The following is an 18,848-nucleotide window of genomic DNA, read 5'->3' on the forward strand; positions in this document are numbered from 1 at the left end:
TATGTACCATTCAATGGCTTTTAGTATAGTCACAAAATTATATATCCATCAACACGATTTTAGAACATTTCATTAATACAAAAAAAGAAACCTCACACCCCTTAGCTATCACTCCCTAATCTCCCATTCCTCCAGGCCCTGGAATCATACAGTATTTGTCCTTTTGTGATTGGCTTGCTTGCTTATTTATTTATTTATTTATTTATTTATTTATTTATGGCTGTGTTGGGTCTTCGTTTCTGTGCGAGGGCTTTCTCTAGTTGCGGCGAGCGGGGGCCACTCTTCATCGCGGTGCGCGGGCCTCTCACTGTCGAGGCCTCTTGTTGCGGAGCACAGGCTCCAGACGCGCAGGCTCAGTAATTGTGGCTCACGGGCCTAGTTGCTCCGCGGCATGTGGGATCCTCCCAGACCAGGGCTCGAACCCATGTCACCTGCATTGGCAGGCAGATTCTCAACCACTGCGCCACCAGGGAAGCCTGTGATTGGCTTCTTTTACTTAGCATAATATCTTTAGGGTTCATCCATGTTGTAGCATGTGTCAAAATTTCCTTCCATCTTAAGGCTGAATGATATATCACTGTATGTATATACCACATTTTGGTTTTCCATTCATGTGTCAGTGGACGTTTAGGTTGCTTCCACCTTTGGCTATTGTGAACAGTGCTGCTATGAACATAGGTATACAAATACCTCTTTAAGACCCTACTCTCCCAGACCAGCTGAGGCGGCAGCCAGAGCACGCCTGCTCCCGCCTGCCCACCCTCCGCTGCCCTCCACTCGCCCCGGGGTCTCTTTCGCCCTTCCTCCACCCCCTCCTCCCCCTCCTCCTCCTCCTCCTCCCCCCCCCTCCGGAGGTGCCCCCTTGCCTTCCCGCCAGCCCCTATTGTTCCGCCCCGGCCTCCCGCCCTTCCCCTTCCCGCCGGCTCCTTTTTTCCCCTCAGTCATCTCTCGCCTGCAGTTTTTGGCTTTCACCCCCACCAGTGACCAAAGACTTGACCACTTAGAGTCCAGCTCCTCAGAACACTGCTCGACATGGACACCGGTGTGAATGAAGGTGAATTAAATGTCACTCTCACCATCCGACTACTTATGCATGGAAAGGAAGTTGGCAGTATCATCGGGAAAGAAAGGAGAATCAGTTAGGAAGATGCACGAGGAGAGTGGTGCACGTATCAACAACTCAGGAGGGAATTGTCCTGAGAGGATTATCCCTTTGGCTGGACCCACTAATGCCATCTTCAAAGCCTGTGTTATGATCATTGACAAACTGGAAGAGGACATCAGCAGCTCTATGACCAATAGCACAGCTGCCAGTAGACCCCCAGTCACCCTGAGGCTGATGGTCCCTGCTGGTCAGTGTAGCTCTCATTGGGAAAGGTGGTTGCAAGATCAAGGAAATAGGAGAGAGTACAGGGGTTCAGGTCCAGGTGGCAGGGGAAATGCTCCCCAGCTCGACTGAGCAGGCCATCACTCTTGCTGGCATTCCGCAATCCATCACTGAGGGTGTGAAACAGATCTGTGTGGTCATGTTGGAGATTATCTCCCAGCCGCCCCCCCCCCGCAAAGGTTGTGACCATCCCATACTGGCCCAAGCCTCCAGTTCTCCAGTCATCTTTGCAGGTGGTCAGGACAGGTACAGCACAGACAGGGACAGTGCGAGCTCCCCACACCATCCCGTTCATGTGCCTCAACGCAGACCTAGAGGGACCGCCTCTAGAGGCCTATACCATTCAAGGACAGTATGCCATTCCACAGCCAGATGTGACCAAGCTCCACCAGTTGGCAATGCAACAGTCTCATTTTCCCATGACGCATGCAACACCGGATTCAGTGGTTTGGATGCGTCTGCTCACACTACTTTTCATGAACTCACAGTTCCCAACGATTTGATTGGCTGCATAATCGGGCATCAAGGCGCCAAAATCAATGAGATCTGTCAGATATCTGGGGTGCAGATCAAAATTGGGAACCCAGTGGAAGGATCTACTGATAAGCAGGTTACCATCACTGGATCTGCTGCCAGCATTAGCCTGGCTCAATATCTAATAAATGTCAGGCTTTCCTTGGAGACAGGTGGCATGGGGAGCATCTAGAACAATGCAGATTCATCCATAATCCCTTTCTGCTGTTCACTACTACCCATGATCCATCTGAGTAGTTTCTGAACAGTCAGCAATTCCAGGTTTTAAATAGTTTGTAAATTTTCAGTTTCTACACACTTTATCATCCACTTGTGATTTTTTAATTAAAGCATTTTAATTCCTTTCTCTGTTCAGCTGCTAATGCTGAGATCCATATTTAGTTTTATAAGCTTCTCCTTGTTTTTTGTTTTTTGTGTTTTTTTGGCTCATGAACTTTTTGTTTGTCACGAAAATGTGAGTGGAATATTAATACATTTCAGTTTAGTTCTGTAATGTCAGGAATTTTTCAAAAAAAGTTAAAAGATGGACTGGAGCTTTTTCTTTGTGAATAGAAACCGGACGCTACAGTGATTAAAAAAAAAAAAAAAGACCCTGCTTTCAATTCTTTTGGGTGTATACTCAAAAGTGGAATTTCTGGACCATATGGTAATTCTATTTTTAATTTTTTGAGGAACAGCCGTACTGTTTTCCACAGTGGCTCTACCATCTTACATTCCCAGCAACAGTGCCCAAGCATTGCATAATTGGGTTGTCTTTTTATTGTTGAGATGTAATTTATAAAATGTAGGTACAAGTCCCTTATCAGGATATGATTTGCAAGTATTTTCTCCCACTCTATAGATTATCTTTTCACTTTCTTGAACAACAAAAGTTAAAAATTTTTTTTTCATGCCACGTGGCATGTGGGATCTTTGTTCTCTGACCATGGATTGAACCCATGCCCCCTGCAGTGGAAGTGCAGAGTCTTAACCACTGGACCACCAGGGAAGTCCCAAAAGTTTTAAATTTTGATGATGTCCAGTTTACCTATTTTTTATTTTGTTGATTGTGCTTTTCATATCATATTTAAGAAACGACTGCCTAACCCAAGGTCATGAAGATTTATGCCTATGTTTTCTTCTATAAGTTTTGTAACTTTAGCTCTTACATTTAAGTCCTTCATACATTTATTAAAGTCGTTTGATTTTTTGTTGTTGTTGTTGTTTGCATATGGTGTGAGGTAGGGGTCCAACTTCATTCATTTGCATAAGGATATCCAATTGTCCCAGTTGTATCAAAAGACTACTGTTTTCCCCCACCAGTTTGCTTTGGCATCCTTGTCAAAGTTCAGCTGACCATAATTGTGAGGATTTATTTCTAGACTCATGATTCTAGTCCATTGCTCTATGAACTAGAGCATGAGGCGGTCTATCCTCATGCCTTGATTACTGTAGCTTTGTAGTAAGTAAATTTTGAAATTGGGAAGTGTGATTCCAATTCTGTCCCTCTTTTTCAAGACTGCTGATACTGATCTTTTAGCTTTTTGGTGTATGGTTATTCAACTACCATCCTCAAACACATCAACTGTAATCCAACCCAATTTTCTCCATCTTAACCGTATGAATACTATGAGAGACCCAGTCATATGTTTTGCTGAAAACAACACTCTAGGGAACTTCCCTGGTGGTGCAGTGGTTAAGAATCTGCCTGCCAATGCAGGGGACACGGGTTCGAGCCCTGGTCCAGGAAGATCCCACATGCCGCGGAGCAACTAAGCCCGTGTGCCACAACTACTGAGCCTGTGCTCTAGAGCCCGTGCGCCACAACTACTGAGGCCCATGTGCTTAAAGCCCATGCTCTGCAACAAGAGAAGCCACCGCAATGAGAAGCCCGCGCACTGCAATGAAGAGTAGCCCCCGCTCGCCACAACTAGAGAAAGATTGTGCACAGCAAGAGAGACCCAACACAGCCAAAAATAAATAAATAAATTTATTTTTTAAAAAAAGCTGGACTTCCCTGGTGGTGCAGTGGTTAAGAATCCGCCTGCCAGTGCAGGGGACACGGGTTCAAGGCCTGGTCCAGGAAGATCCCATATGCCGCGGAGCAAATAAGCCCGTGCGCCACAACTACTGAACTGGCACTCTAGAGCCTGTGAGCCACAACTACTGAGCCCATGTGCCACAACTACTGAAGCCCGTGTGCCTAGAGCCTGTGCTCTGCAACAAGAGAAGCCACTGCAATGAGAAGCCCGTGCACCGCAAGGAAGAGTAGCCCCCACTCGCTGCAACTAGAGAAAGCCCGCGCTCAGCAACAAAGACCCAATGCAGCCAAAAATAACTAAATGAATAAATAAATTTTTAAAAAAGCAACACTCAACACTCTGCCTATTTCATTGATCTGACACACAAATTTAATAAAACTTTGAAATAAGTGAGAGGAATTTTGCATACTTAATTCTTTGCCAAAAACATCAGCATCGTGGTGATCATCAAATTCTTTTCCATGTCTTCACAACCATGTAATGACTCATTCTAAGATTCTGCTGGGGAATAATGTCAAACAAATGAGTGGATCATTTCTGAAATCTGCCCTTTTCCCCTTTTGCCTCTTTCTGTTCTCTAACCATCTCGCAATATCTATGATGATATTGGTCTCTGTGATTACGAAGCTACCAGAATTGCCCCTAATTTCATGGGCACAGAGGAGGAGCTCACAGAATGCAGAGTCATGTTTTACAAACACGGATTGTATGCTATCCCAGGTTTGTGATTTGGCTCCACATCTGCCAGGAGGTAGGAGGCAGCACAAAATCATTTAAAGTACAGCATGTGCATTCTGCTAAAGTTGAAAGTTTTTATACAGAGATTATGTTCTGAGAAAATGTTTCATCAAATAATGAGGGTCTCCATGGCAGCCTTCTCCCCACAGAGATATCCTGCAGAGGATAATTTAATAACAGCTAGATATCTGCTATTCCCAAGTTGACAGAGAAAAGATAACACCTACCCCCAAGAAATATAGTGTCATAGAGAATAATGCTTTTTCTCTCCACAGCCCATAAGGTTGTTTGCAGATATGTCTCTAAGCCATGCCACCACTTGAAGTCACTATCAACCATTTCTTTTTACAAAATGACAAGGAAAAAGATGTGGAAAAGGAAAAGGAAAAACCAGGCAGGAATTACTGAGATCGACCAGGACAAATAGTATTGAGTTACACAGATCTAGGTGCAGCCTGAATTACATGTAATACCATTTAATTTTTTAGTATTATCAGGGATGTTTCACTTAACTAAACTTCTATTTTATTGAAGCTTAAACTTATAAGCACCAGCACATTTTAGACCTTTTCTTGATGACTTGAGGTCTTTTCTATAAACACATGTTGTTGAAATGCCATCAGGTTTAATGAACTGCTTAGGATTATCTGGTCTACACTAGAATGCCTACTGAGTTACTTGGTTTTTCATATTGTCTCCTCCTTTGTCAGCTGCCCTTCTTGGTTATCAGCATACCAGTTTCTAGTAGTGCCTGTTAATTTAACTACTTCCAATTTGTTATGGGCTGGATGACCACATCACCAGGTTAATTAGAATTTATCAGATTTGTTTCTAAAGAATATCTGTGTGTGTGTGTGTGTGTGTGTGTGTGTGTGTGTGTGTGTTTTAGGGAATACGAGATTTTCTTGTGAATAAAACACAAACTCTGGTTAATGGTGCTTGATATCTACTGTGGTAGCCCAGAGACCTTCTTTGATCAATTCTTATTTCTCCAGCCACATTCAGGTACTAGATATAACAATTCACCTATCTGCTTCAGTTCTTGAATAGACTGCAAAGGGTGGTGGGAAGTGTCAGGACCATGCCTCCAAACAAACAGCCTTCCTAGTTTTGATGAGAGATCAGAATCTAGTGCTTAGAGACTTAAGAGCTTAGAGAAGAAAACTGAGTCTTGGCATCTCAAGACAATGTCCTTGATCAGCTTATACCTTAGGTAAAGATGTCAGGCCAGTTACTTACTCCAACAGCACTGAGTCCTAACCACTGGACTGCCAGGGAATTCCCTACTTACTCCATCTTAAAAGACACGAGACTCTTCATTGCTATCTGCTCCCTCTCAGACCTGTGAGGAAACAGCCTGCAGTACCTCACAAACTTACCGGGTAAATCTCTCATCACTGCTTGGCATAGAGGAAAAGAAAATGAAAATCTCTAAACTGGAGTTTCTATTAAGCTAGATGTTAAACGGTCTGTACTGGCAAATACCAGCCATCTTCAGTTTGAATCACTTGTTGACTCAAAGCTCAGCCAAAGGAATGTGAATTTAGGGAATATCAGTCCGGTAATGATGACTTCCTTCCAAGCAATTCTGCTTTCAGTGTTTGGGGAACAGGATAAATACCTGGCTTGTAGCATAAGAAATCCAGTTTGTAAAGACAGTCCTCCATGAGGCGTCTCTACAGTAAATATCTGCTCTAAATTCCAATCAAGACAATCTATTCTAATAGTGTTTTAAATACAAAATTTGACAGGATTCTATAATCAATTTGAAAAAATAGGTGACCATGAAGAACATTCTAAAAAGAATACTGAAGGTAAAAGAGAGTAATTTGATTGCTTCTGGCATTCTCTTGAAGCCTATCAAAAGCTGTGAGTAAATGCCTAAAGTTTGCTCTAGTAATCCCACTCCCACAAAATTTTTTCAAAGAAAAAAGTTATATGCAAAAAGGCATTCATTGTACCATTATTTTATAACATAAAATTAGAAACAATAAGCAAATAAGGTAGTGGGACTTCCCTGGTGGTCCAGTGGTTAAGACTCTGTGCTTCCACTGCAGGGGGACGTGGGTTTGGTCTCTGGTCGGGGAAGATCCCGCATGCCACATAAGGTAATGGTTAAGTAAATATTACATCAAGTTGGTAAAATATTATGTAACCATTGATACAAACAAGGAAGAACAGTTAACATGGGGAAATATTACAATATGTTCATTTCTAAAAGCTGTTATCATCTCATGTTATGTTTCATTTACTTTAGAAATACGTAATGCATGGGTAGACCAGAAGGGAGCAAGGGAAATAAAATTAGTTAAGGGGATTCTCTTCAAACTGCAGGTAATGTTGTAATGTTCTTAAAATATTTTTTATCGGAATCAATGAATGTCTTATTTTAGTCACAGACTGGTATACCTACGGCCATGGTCAGTAACATTAAGCTTTCTCCAAAACTGACAGCATGGTCACTCCATCTATTTGTCACTTTCTCCAAATCCTAAAATTACGCTCAAAATGAAGCAAAGCTGAAACAGTGCAAGTCATTTTGAATGGACTTCTGAGGCAGAGGGACCGGAAAAGAAGAGGGTATTGTGTTAGAATTTATAGGATGACTCTAGCTATTACTCTTTTGAGTCTTGTGGCATGACACTAAACCTTAAAATAAGAAGAGATATTCATACCCTACATAGCAGACTGAAACTTGAAGATGTGAAAAGCCATGTAACAATAGCTGGGTACAATACGTCACTGAGACTGTACGTACATGAGGGGGTAGACAACTTATTAACAAGCAATAGACAGATACCCTATTTTAGACCTCTTCTACATTTAAGGAGTCAGAGTCAAGAACAGAAATGGAATCCTACCTGGAGCAAGTGGGCAGTGGCTAAGGCTGTCAAAGCCATGCCCAGAGCCAAATAGTGCTGGCCCCTAGATGAACGCTCCCACCTCTTATGTCCAGGCAGCAGCAGATATAAAAGCCGATAGAAGCTCATGTCATGTTCCAATTACGTTCAAATAAAGGCATTTGATAGCACAGACATAAACCCGAGTAAGGGAGACACTGTGATTTCAAACTTGAAGAAGGGGACTGAGTTATGTAAAATTCTTGTAAAACACAGGGACAAAAATCACCCAAGTTATTTTGTTTTTTTTTTGTTTTTTTTTTTTTTAAGTTATTTTGTTTTAACCACAAGTATTTATCGATGGATCAAAGAATACAATTTTAATGGAACAATAAGGCACAACTGTGGATTAAAACAGTTTGCTATACAGCCAAAAGGAGCAAAAAGCCATAATCTTAGGAACTTTAAATATGCAGGTCAAGGAGCCTCTGAAGTACCTCTCTAACAGACCAGTGTCAGACAATTCTTCCCTTTTATACAATTCCTATATTACATCACTTGATCACAAAGTCAGACTGATACTTCACCAAGAATTCCTCAGTCATTTATACTTGAGTCATCCAGCCTGGCCACTCTTTCTTCTCCACTCTTCCTAATCCCTTTGCAGTGTTTTTTTTTTTTTTTTTTTTAAAGTAATTCCCTTCCTAAAGTATTGTGTATACATCTTGGATAGCCTTCCAAAGCAAGGAAACAGCAAGCAAGCAATGAGTCAGAGAAAATCAGCCAAGGACAGATGTATGGATGAAGAGACTCATAAAGACAGATGTTAGGATAATAACAGCCTGATTCAATGAGGTCTATACTAAGCTGACTTAGGCAGAGAAGTTGCTCTGGTTCATGCAAAGGCCTATAATGCCACCTCAGGTCGTGCCACCAGTGCCAGAGCCCTTGTTCCTAAGGGATTAGCAGTGGTCTAAGAGAGGAGCTAGGATGTCATTGTAACCAGGCAGCTAATGATACGATACATTCAATGCTTTGGACCTGTAGTAGGAGCTGACTATGGCTTCCAGCAGTAACATGTGCCAGGTGTAAAATTCATAGAGAATTTTGTGCAAAACCTCAAGACACTGAGGACAATCTTTATATCTTGTGGACTGGGATAAGTTAGGCACTTATCTTTCTACTTGGAAATGTGAAGTGAAAAACATTCCAGGGCACACAGCACTGAGGCATAAACCATGCTGCAGAGGTGGGAATACTTTTAGGGTGCCCAGTCTCCTTGTTCAAGCAGCCATGAGAAACACCACTGACAAGCATATTGTCAGAGCGGCTATTCTGGTGGTGACAGCATCCTCAAACTAAGCAAGCCTGCAGGCATATGGCTAATTTGTGGAGAGTCAACACTGTACTGACAGGAGCAGCCACGTAGGTATGTATGTTGAGAATCGGAGGCCAGAGGTAGAGCGACCTGGGCAAGCCACCCAGAAGACTTGTCTCTATAATCCTTATCTTTCAAGAACATCTCCAACAAACAGCCCTTTGGTGACAGAGCAGAGGGGACCAAGAGATGGTCAAGACATTCTTCTGAGAGAAGTATTGACCGAAAAGCTCCTGAAGAGGCAACATCCCAAAGAACCATTTAAGAGTAAAAGTAGATTAAAAACTGCCAGACCACTGAACTATACTGCCAAGTCAGAAATACATTTAACAGGCATAGCTTGGGGTGCCAAGTAGAACAGAGGGGACTGAAGCTTAATAAAAAGCAGGGACGCTGAAAGATTAAGTGAATGGTAGATTGGGTGAAAGAGAAGTAGGAAGCAAAGGACGTATAAAAAAGGATGAAGGAGCATGCCAGAGCCAAGCTGGGGGGAAGGCAGCATGGCTACGGTCCACATCCAGTCAAAGAGCTTTGCTGGCTGGTTCTTGGCATGAATCCCTCTCACTTCTCAGACTGGATGGACACGTGGCATTCAGCAGCAGAACAGGGGGAGATGATATTTAGAAATGGAGATATCCAGCGAATGATACTGAACAGAATTAGACGGGGTGTACCATTCTGTAATGCCCTGTTTATACACCAAAGGCAGGTTTGTGTTGATGGAACATATTTGGGGTTGTCATGCAACAGCAGTAGTACTTTGGGAGAAGGGGAATGATGGGATGGAGGTGGGGCTGGTGGACAGGAGGACTTTCAAGTTCCAGTTCTTAAATACTAGAAAGCAAGGAACAGTTTGGTCTCAGTCCTTTAGTGAAGAAATCGGATGCTCATTTTTTGTTCTACGTCCACCTTCTCCAAAACCTGTTAAAAAAAACAAAACCCAACGACAGTTATGAAGGTCACAACAGGAGATACCGTCTCAAGCTCTTATGTGAGTAATGTTTTTCTCCCTCCCTCCTGTGTAGTAGGATTTAACTTTTTCAAACCAAGAGGTAAGTGACTGACCTTAACAAATTCTGTGAAAGATATGGCGCTGTCCCCATCCTGATCAGCCTCCTGGATGGTCCTGTCTGCGATGCTGCCCAGCTGCTCATCTGAGATATTCACTCCGACCATCATGCGTAGCACCTGCAGGACCAACAGCCAGGAATTACTGGAGACTTGGGGGTGAGGAGGGCTCTTTTACTAAAATTAAAGATAAAAGCCACCCCCACCCTCTTTGCCTTTGATGTCCTCAAATATAACAGCCAAAAAGCTGAAACCCTTATCTTCTCATCTAGGCCATTCTAGACAATGATGTGAACAGAACTCTCTGGCAAGGTCACTGAATAGGAAGGCAAAGCCTCACTTCAGGGAGAGTCCTTTGCATTTTGGTCCTCTCCATTCTTCCTGCCCGGAACGTAGATATGATGCTTAGTGGTACAGCAGCCATCCTGGGACCGTGAGGTGAAAGTCAAATGTGCTACGGATGCCAGAGCAAGAAGAAGCCTGGCTCCTGGACATCATTTAGGTACTGTACCAACCTGGACAATCTATCCTCAGGCTTCTTGTTGCATGAGGCAAACTAGTCCCTTATAGGTTTAAGTCAGTTTGGTAGGGCTTTCTGGAATCTCACTCGAATGCAGTCCTCTTTGAGGCAGTGCATTAGCCCAGCTATTCCTAAAGTATGGTCAAGAAACATAAAGATCCTTGAAGAGTTAAATACTAAATCCCCCCTTTTAGAAAAATGACAAGCACATTTAAAGGGTTGCGAGAACTGTGGAAAAAAAGAGAATTAAACACTGTTTCTCCAAATTTGTTCTCAGACGTAACAAAGGGATTGCCTGCTCCCCACTTATTCTGCTAACATCTTTGGGGTGTGAATATACATTGAAAACTACTACCTTAAGCAAAACAAGCAACTCTAATGACATGGCTCTTAGACAATATGAAATGGGGGACAGGGTGCTTTTATGATGCCTTGCGTTGCCCTAGTCAACTACCTCTGTCTTCAACAGGTTAAGGGCTGAGCTTTACCCCAGGAAAGCAAGGCCTTCTAGCCCAGCTGTTCACAGGACTCCCTTTCCCCTATTCCTTTACATCCTTCCCCACTCTCTTGAAATAGATTTTTCAAAGTATATTATAGGATTTTCTGAAAAGAAAAAAAGAGCTGAAATATTGATTTGTATCAAGATTGTTCCCCCCACCCCCGACCCACAAATCAATTCTTGAAAATCGGAAGTTGTACATTTGGGTAGAAATGTATACAAATTGAAGGATAAATAAAAAGTGGCAATGCTAACAAAAATATTAAACGGCCAAGCCATTTGCCATCTTCCCTGACTGTGTGTGGCCAACTAGACGAATCCATCCTCAAACAGCAGCTTCTTCAGGTCCCAGTCTAATTATTCTCTGAAGTGTTTTATTTTTAGAATTATAGAACTGAATTGTGCGTGTGTGCTGTGTGTATACAGTGGGGGTGGAGATAGGAGTGGTGGTGTCTTAAAAATCACTCATCCAGTCTGTCAATGAGGACATAAAGGTCCAAAAGTGCCTGGACACAGGTCCCAACAGCCAGTGGCCTGAGCCGCCTGCCCAGGCCTCCACACCCTGCCAATGCTCTTTCCACCTCTCCATGGTGTCACTTTTGGTTCCAGTCAGAAGTTTATTAGCAAATGGAACTTTTATTATTACTATTTTTTCAATGTGTGATGAGGTTTTCTTGTATATACCCTTTATCAGTTTAAGAAAGCTCCCATCTCTATTTTTCTAAGACTTAAAAAAAAAATCATGAATCGGTGGGGGTGATAAATTGGGAGATTGGGATTGACATATACACACTACTATATATAAAATAGATAACTAATAAGGACCTACTGTATAGCACAAGGAACTCTAGTCAATACTCCGTAATGACCTATACGGGAAAAGAATCTAAAAAAGAGTGGGCCTATGTGTATGTATAACTGATTCACTTTGCTGTACAGCAGAAACTAACACAACATTGCAAATCAACTGTACTCCAATAAAAATTTAAAAATTAAAAAAAAAAGTCAACATTGCTACCTTAAAAAAAATCATGAATGGATGATGAATTTTATTAAAATTCTATGGAAAAGATCATTCAACTTTTCTTCTTTAATCTGTTAACGTGGAGAAATACTATTGATTGGTTTTCTAATTTGAGTTCTTTGAATTCCTGGTATAAAGCCACCTTGGCTATAATATAGTATCCTTTTTATATATTGCTGGATTCAACGTATTGATATTTTGTTTTGGATTTTTACATCTATGTGAGTGAAAGAGACTGCGCTGTAATTTTCTTACTACAGTCCTTACAAGGTTTTCATGTCCAAGTTATGCTAGCCTCATAAAATGAGTATAGCAACTATCTTTATTGAAGTATAATTGATATACAGTAAAATGTACGCATTTAAAATGTACAATCTGATAAGTTCTGACATATGTTCACACTTGTAAAACCATCACCCCAATCAAGATAATAAACATATCCACCACCCCCAAAAGTTCAACCAGAAATTTTATTTTCTTATCTTATCCTATCTTATCTTATCTTATGCTGTGCCTCGCAGCGTGTGGGAGGGATCTTAGTTCCCCGACCAGGGATTGAACCCAGGCCCTCAGCAATGACAGCTTGGAGTCCTAACCACTGGACCGCCAGGGAATTCCCCAACCAAAACTTTTTATAAAAATCATAATAGGGAAATATGACCACTCAGCCTTTCCTTATGACAAACTTAGCACAAACTTTTTTTTTTGCTGCACAGAGCGGCATGCGGGATCTTAGTTCCCTGACCAGGGATTGAACCTGAGCCCCCTACAGTGGAAGCGCAGAATCTTAACCACTGGACCGCAAGGGAAGTCCCAAGAACAAACTTTTTAATATCCACTGAATAATTAAGAACTACATATTACCAAATGTTTTAGAAATGGCAGTGTCTAGAAAAGTAAACTTTGGTAAAATGTTCAAATCCTCTTCTTGGTAGGATAAAAGTAGTTCTCTGACACCTCAACAATCCTTGAGCACATTTGTCCTAAAGTCATTTCAGGCCTGAGGAACACTCTAGTCACTGACTTGCACTCTGGCCATATGATCTCCTCCTCACTCCCTGCCGCAGGCTTTTTTATCCTAATAATAGAAAACAAATCAACCTTCCACTCCAAAAAATATCTTTCTGGCAGCTAGATTTGGGCCAGAGGATAAAAACATGCAACTATAGAGCGATTGCCTCTATTTTTTCTCTTCAGAACTCAGAAGCCCAGATGTAGCAATTTTAAATAAATTAAATTCTTCTTACTGAAGAAAGATGTCCCCGGGGCTTCCCTGGTGGCGCAGTGGTTAAGAATCCGCCTGCCAATGCAGGGGACACGGGTTCCAGCCCTGGTCTGGGAAGATCCCACATGCCGCGGAACAGCTGAGCCCGTGCGCCACAACTACTGAAGCCCGCGCACCACAACGAAGAGTAGCCCCCGCTCGCTGCAACTAGAGAAAGCCCGCGCACAGCAACAAAGACCCAACACAGCCAAAAATAAATAAATAAATTTATAAAAAAAAAAAAAAAAAAAGAAAGATGTCCCCAATTCAAAACCAAAGGACACTATCATTGACCTGCAGACTGTTTTGGTTTTCACTCAGACACAGAAATGTAGGAGTACCCTGGGTTGGTCTTTAACCTCAACTTAGAAGACTTCTCAAGGCAGTGAGTTCAGACTTACTTCAGGGTGAGTAGAAACCACTTTACTTTTTAGTTTTATCTTGAAATAGAGAAATCTCCCCATGGAAATTCCTGACTGTGTTAGCCCCCTAGAGTCCTCAAGATTCATAAATATTTTTTTAAATACCTTTAATTAATTAATTAGTTAACTTATTTATTTATTTATTTCTGCACCACGCAGCCTGCAGGATCTTAGTTCCCTGACAAGGGATTGAACCTGTGTCCCTGCAGTGGAAGTGTGGATTCATTCATTCATTCATTCATTCATTCATTTATTGCTGGCTGTGTTGGGTCTTCGTTTCTGTGCGAGGGCTTTCCCTAGTTGCGGCAAGTGGGGGCCACTCTTCATCACGGTGCGCGGGCCTCTCACTATTGCGGCCTCTCTTGTTGCGGAGCACAGGCTCCAGACGCGCAGGCTCAGCAATTGTGGCTCACGGGCCCAGCCGCTCCGCGGCATGTGGGATCTTCCGAGACCAGGGCTCGAACCCATGTCCCCTGCATTGGCAGGCAGATTCTCAACCACTGTGCCACCAGGGAAGCCCTGGAAGTGTGGATTCTTAACCACTGGACCGCCAGAAGTCCCTAAAGATTCATAAATATTAAAAAAAGAAAAGAAAAAAGGAGAATTTTCTCCCCACCTAAACTTGTATTTAGGAAAGGGGGAGCGGGGAGAAAGAGAACGGCAATGCTAATAGGATGAAATGCCAGTCACTGCTATTAGAACAGGGAATTATCTACGGGGAGCAACAAAGGCGAGTGAGTAGTGGCTCAGCTACATTGTCCCAGCAGCAGTACCTTGACTCTTGCATCAGGCCTAAGGACATACGAAACAGCAGCATTTACCTTCGTGTCATCAGAATTACCAATAAGCTGACAATAAATGAACTATCTGATCTAAACCATCTCACATAGTTTAGTGCCAGTCTGCACTTAGTTAGCTTTTAAATAGTGGAGACCTCCGTGAGAACTCAAGCAGCCATTTCAAGTTTCCCCAGGTCATCCACTCTGCTTTATATCTAGGACAGGACTCTGCATACAGCAGGTGTTAAATAAATGCTTACTCAAGGAAAGAACAATTCCTGCCCACAAGAATAAGTTATCCGTGTGCATGGGAGCTCTCCCACATACCTGTAACAGTTCATCACGGGAGATCTTGTCATCTTTATCCAAGTCATACAGTCGAAAAGCAACTGGTAGGAAAAAACAAGAATTTAGTGGAAATTCAATAGTGTTTTGCCCCTTCTCAAGGAACTAAATATATAAGGGACACCTGACAGAAAACTGACAATGAATTAATAGTTTTTCCAAGAGCAACTGCAATTACCTGTAGAGCTTTAAAAGACATTGTAACATTTAAGAAACTGGGATGCATCTCATAATTGATGGCATCTTAGCTTGGATAAAGTATGGCCCTTCATTGCACAAATCAAAAACTTAATAAGTCTAATGTCCTTTTTCTTAACTTAGAATGTTTAAAAAAAAAAAATCCAAAACCCGTAAGTGGCTCTGTCAGTTAGGCCATCTCACACAGCCCAAGTCTACCGTGCACCGCACTCAGGGAGAGCCAACAATAGGAGCCACAAAGGCAACCAAACAGCTGACTACACAAAGTATTACTCTGGAAAAATGACCACTTCGGCAAATTCATGTCAAATTTCAAATAATCCTCAACTACTTGGGAATCCTGAAGGTAAAGAACTTCAGTGTCAAATAGAAATGCCAAGAATTTGATGGTGTCCTGGCCTTCTCATGCTTCTCCCTCTTTAACAATAGATAAGTCTTTTAGAAACTAGGATATCTGACAGAGAGAATTCAGAAGAGCAAAAATCATTCAGAGAGTGCCATTTTCCTGAAGGGCCACCAAGTGAAAAGTGTGGTAACACTGGATGATTTTATAGGCACTGTGACAAATCACACTGAGGAAGTGACTACCTTATAATTATAGCTGAATATACTGTAGTTTTGAGGCTTTGAATCACTTCAAGTATGCCACTAAGATTTTTGGTTTTCAGTAGGTACTGCCAATATTAAAAGGCCCAAATCCAGCTTTAGAGTTATTAAGATATACAGATTTAGATCTGGTCCTTGGAACCCACAGCCTAGTAGAGGAAAGCAACACACACTATGCACTTTAATACAGTCCAAGTGCTATCATACATATGAAATACCAGGGAACAAAGCATATAGCAGATGTGCCTTTCTGGTTCAAGTAACATTTGAACAAGGTCTTGAAAGACAAACAGAAATCTGATGAAGGGTGGCATTCCAGGCAGAGCTAATACTAGGTACAAGGGCAAGAGAACATGGATGAATATCTAAAAGTTTAAACATCACTCCTTGCCTCCACCGAAAGAAAAAAAAGGGGGGGGGGGCGTGCTGAGTCCACTAAAAGTCTAAGTAAAACTTTTAGAAAAATCGAATTTACTTTTTGTAAGGCACAATATTAAAATTCTGGAAGGGGGAGCAACTAGGAGAGACTTGCTCTGATGTTTGTCTGTTTTCTTTAATTTGGTTAGTTGAGTAACTAACTTTATCAAATTTGAGACTTTATATGCTTAGGAGGTTTGGATTCCAAGGGGAAGGAGACAAGGATCATAAGTGTTCCTAAAGGAATGTGTGTTTAATATATTCCCAATTTGAAAAAGAATAGGTATATGTATAACTGAATCACTTTGCTGTACACCTGTACACTAACACAACATTGTAAATCAGCTATAGTCTAATATAAAATAAAAACAGATGAATGGAAAAAAAAATATATATATTCCCCAAATTAAACACACATACACACACTCTTCTGCATATGCTGTCATCTTTCTAAAATACCATAAAATGTGTTATTTACTAAGGATTTTGCGATGGAAATCTGTTTGCTATATAACCCATAAATATCTGTTTCTGAATTTCTTAATTGGGGGGTAACTGTAATAAACACTTACATCCCTTTCTGCCAAAGTATTTACAAAAAGCTGAAAAGCTAATTTTTGAAACCTAACTGCCATGAACTGAATGTTTGTGTCTCCCCCAGAATTCCTATGTTGGAACCATAACTTATCCACAATGTGCTATTAGGAGGTGGAATCTTTGGGAAGTAATTAGGGTTAGATTAGGTCATGAGAGCGAGGCCCTCATGATAGGATTAATGCCCTTATAAAAAGAGGAGACAGGAGATCTCTTTATCCTTCTCTCTTTCCGTTTCCACCTCCCTCCCCATGTGAGAATACAGCAAGAAGACTGTGAACCAGAAGGGGGGCCCCCACCAAGAACCCGACCATGTTGGCACCCTGATCTCAGAGTCCAGTCTCCGGAACTGTGAGAAATGTCTGCTTAAGTCACCCAGTCTACGGTATTCTGTTATAGCAGCCTGAGCAGACTAAGACACCAGCAGAGGGGTAACTAGAGCGATCACACGATAGGATCTTTTAGAAAAAACTACAGCAACAGTAGTTATTTCTTAACTGACTTGGATTCCTGTCACTCAGCTCTGGTCCTGAACCAGCAGAACCAGCATTTTCCCCGAGATAATGAATGGTCAAATGCCAAATGACTGAGCCATTCTGTTAGCTTCTCTCTCTTTCCTCTCCTCCTCTCCCTTTCCCCCCGTTCTTAATCCAGGAGACTTGGACTCTCCTGTCTCCAGAGCTGTCATCTCTCATCTCCAGTCCCAGGGCTTTAAATGCCATCTAATGTTGATAACTCCCAAATGTGCATCTCAAGCTTGGACCCCTCCTCTGAGCTCCTGATGTTGACGGCAGAGCAATATAGTACAGTGGTTAAGACTCTAACTCTAGTGAAGTAAGTCAGAAAGAGAAAAACAAATACCGTATGCTAACACATATATATGGAATCTAAGAAAAAAAAAAAGGTCATGAAGAACCTAGGGGTAAGATGGGAATAAAGACACAGACCTACTAGAAAATGGACTTGAGGATATGGGGAGGGGGAAGGGTAAGCTGTGACAAAGTGAGAGAGTGGCATGGACATATATACACTACCAAACGTAAAATAGATAGCTAGTGGGAAGCAGCCGCATAGCACAGGGAGATCAGCTCGGTGCTTTGTGACCACCTAGAAGGGTGGGATAGGGAGGGCGGGAGGGAGGGAGATGCAAGAGGGAAGAGATATGGGAACATATGTATATGTGTAACTGATTCACTTTGTTATAAAGCAGAAACTAACACACCATTGTAAAGCAATTATACTCCAATAAAGATGTTAAAATAAATAAATAAATAAATAAATAAATAAAGACTCCAACTCTGCCGAGTCCTGCCTGACAGCTTACTAGCTATGTCTACGTGAGCAAGTTGCTTAATCTCTCTGTGCCTCAGTTGCCCAAGAGGTGCAAAATGAGAGTAACAGAATCCACCTCATAGGGTTGTGAGGACTGAATGAGTTAGTACACAAAAGGCACTTTAAACAGTGCCTGGTACACAGGAAGAGCTCAATCAGTGTCATCTACCCGCCGTCACCTCTCTGCCCTCCTCTCCTACCACTCACTTCTTTCTTGATAATGCTTCTTTATTCTCTGAACACCAAGCACTCATTTCTACCCAAGGACCTTTACACCAGTTGTCCCCTCTGCCTAGAGCGCTCTTCTGCTATTCTTGGCATGGTTGGCTCATTCTTAGGGTTTCAACTCCTCAGAGAGGCTTCCCTGACCACTCATTCTAAAGCCGTGACCACCCTCCCCCATCACTTTCTCATCTTACCTTATTCATTTCCTTCACAGAACTTGCCACGATCATAAATCCTGTTTATTCATTTGTCTTTTTCCATATAGTCTATCTCCCTTATTACATTGTAAGATCTCTGAAAGCAAAGACCTTATCTGATTTATGCACCATTGTATCCTGAGCCTAAAATAGTGCCTGGCATACAGGAGTTGCTCAAACATTTGCTTAATGAAAGACCAAATGAATGATCTCAGTCAAACCTTTACATTTTAATCACGGTTACTTCTTTAAAAAAAAAAAAAACACACTATAGTAAAATAAACATAAAATTTAAGTGTACACTTGAGTACTTTCACACTGTTGTGTAACCATCACCACCACCCATCTCCAGAACTTCCTCATCTTCCCCAGTTGAAATTTTGACCCATTAATAACTCCCCATTTCCCCCTGCCTCTAGGCCCTGGCAACTTTCTATGAATTTGACTACTCTAGGAACCT

The 18,848-nt window shown here is 41.9% G+C and overlaps 1 protein-coding gene and 1 pseudogene across 1 annotated transcript in view; one reads left to right on the top strand and one right to left on the bottom strand.

The window, feature by feature from the left end:
- The first annotated feature begins 941 nt into the window (after positions 1 to 941).
- Positions 942 to 2,250, top strand: LOC103005090 (poly(rC)-binding protein 2-like; annotated as a pseudogene).
- Positions 2,251 to 7,885: 5,635 nt separating this feature from the next.
- Positions 7,886 to 18,848, bottom strand: part of CHP1 (calcineurin like EF-hand protein 1) — a 38,531-nt gene continuing 27,568 nt past the window's right edge. Inside the window, exons 5-7 of the mRNA XM_007198555.3 lie at positions 14,802 to 14,863; positions 9,964 to 10,086; positions 7,886 to 9,819 (exon numbers count right to left, since the gene is read on the bottom strand). Of these exons, the coding sequence (XP_007198617.2) occupies positions 9,766 to 9,819; positions 9,964 to 10,086; positions 14,802 to 14,863 (239 nt within the window). The 3' untranslated portion in view covers positions 7,886 to 9,765. The remainder of the gene's footprint in view (positions 9,820 to 9,963; positions 10,087 to 14,801; positions 14,864 to 18,848) is intronic.

The sequence above is a fragment of the Balaenoptera acutorostrata genome, chromosome 3 (genome assembly GCF_949987535.1).
Source record: "Balaenoptera acutorostrata chromosome 3, mBalAcu1.1, whole genome shotgun sequence".
NCBI lineage: Eukaryota > Metazoa > Chordata > Mammalia > Artiodactyla > Balaenopteridae > Balaenoptera > Balaenoptera acutorostrata.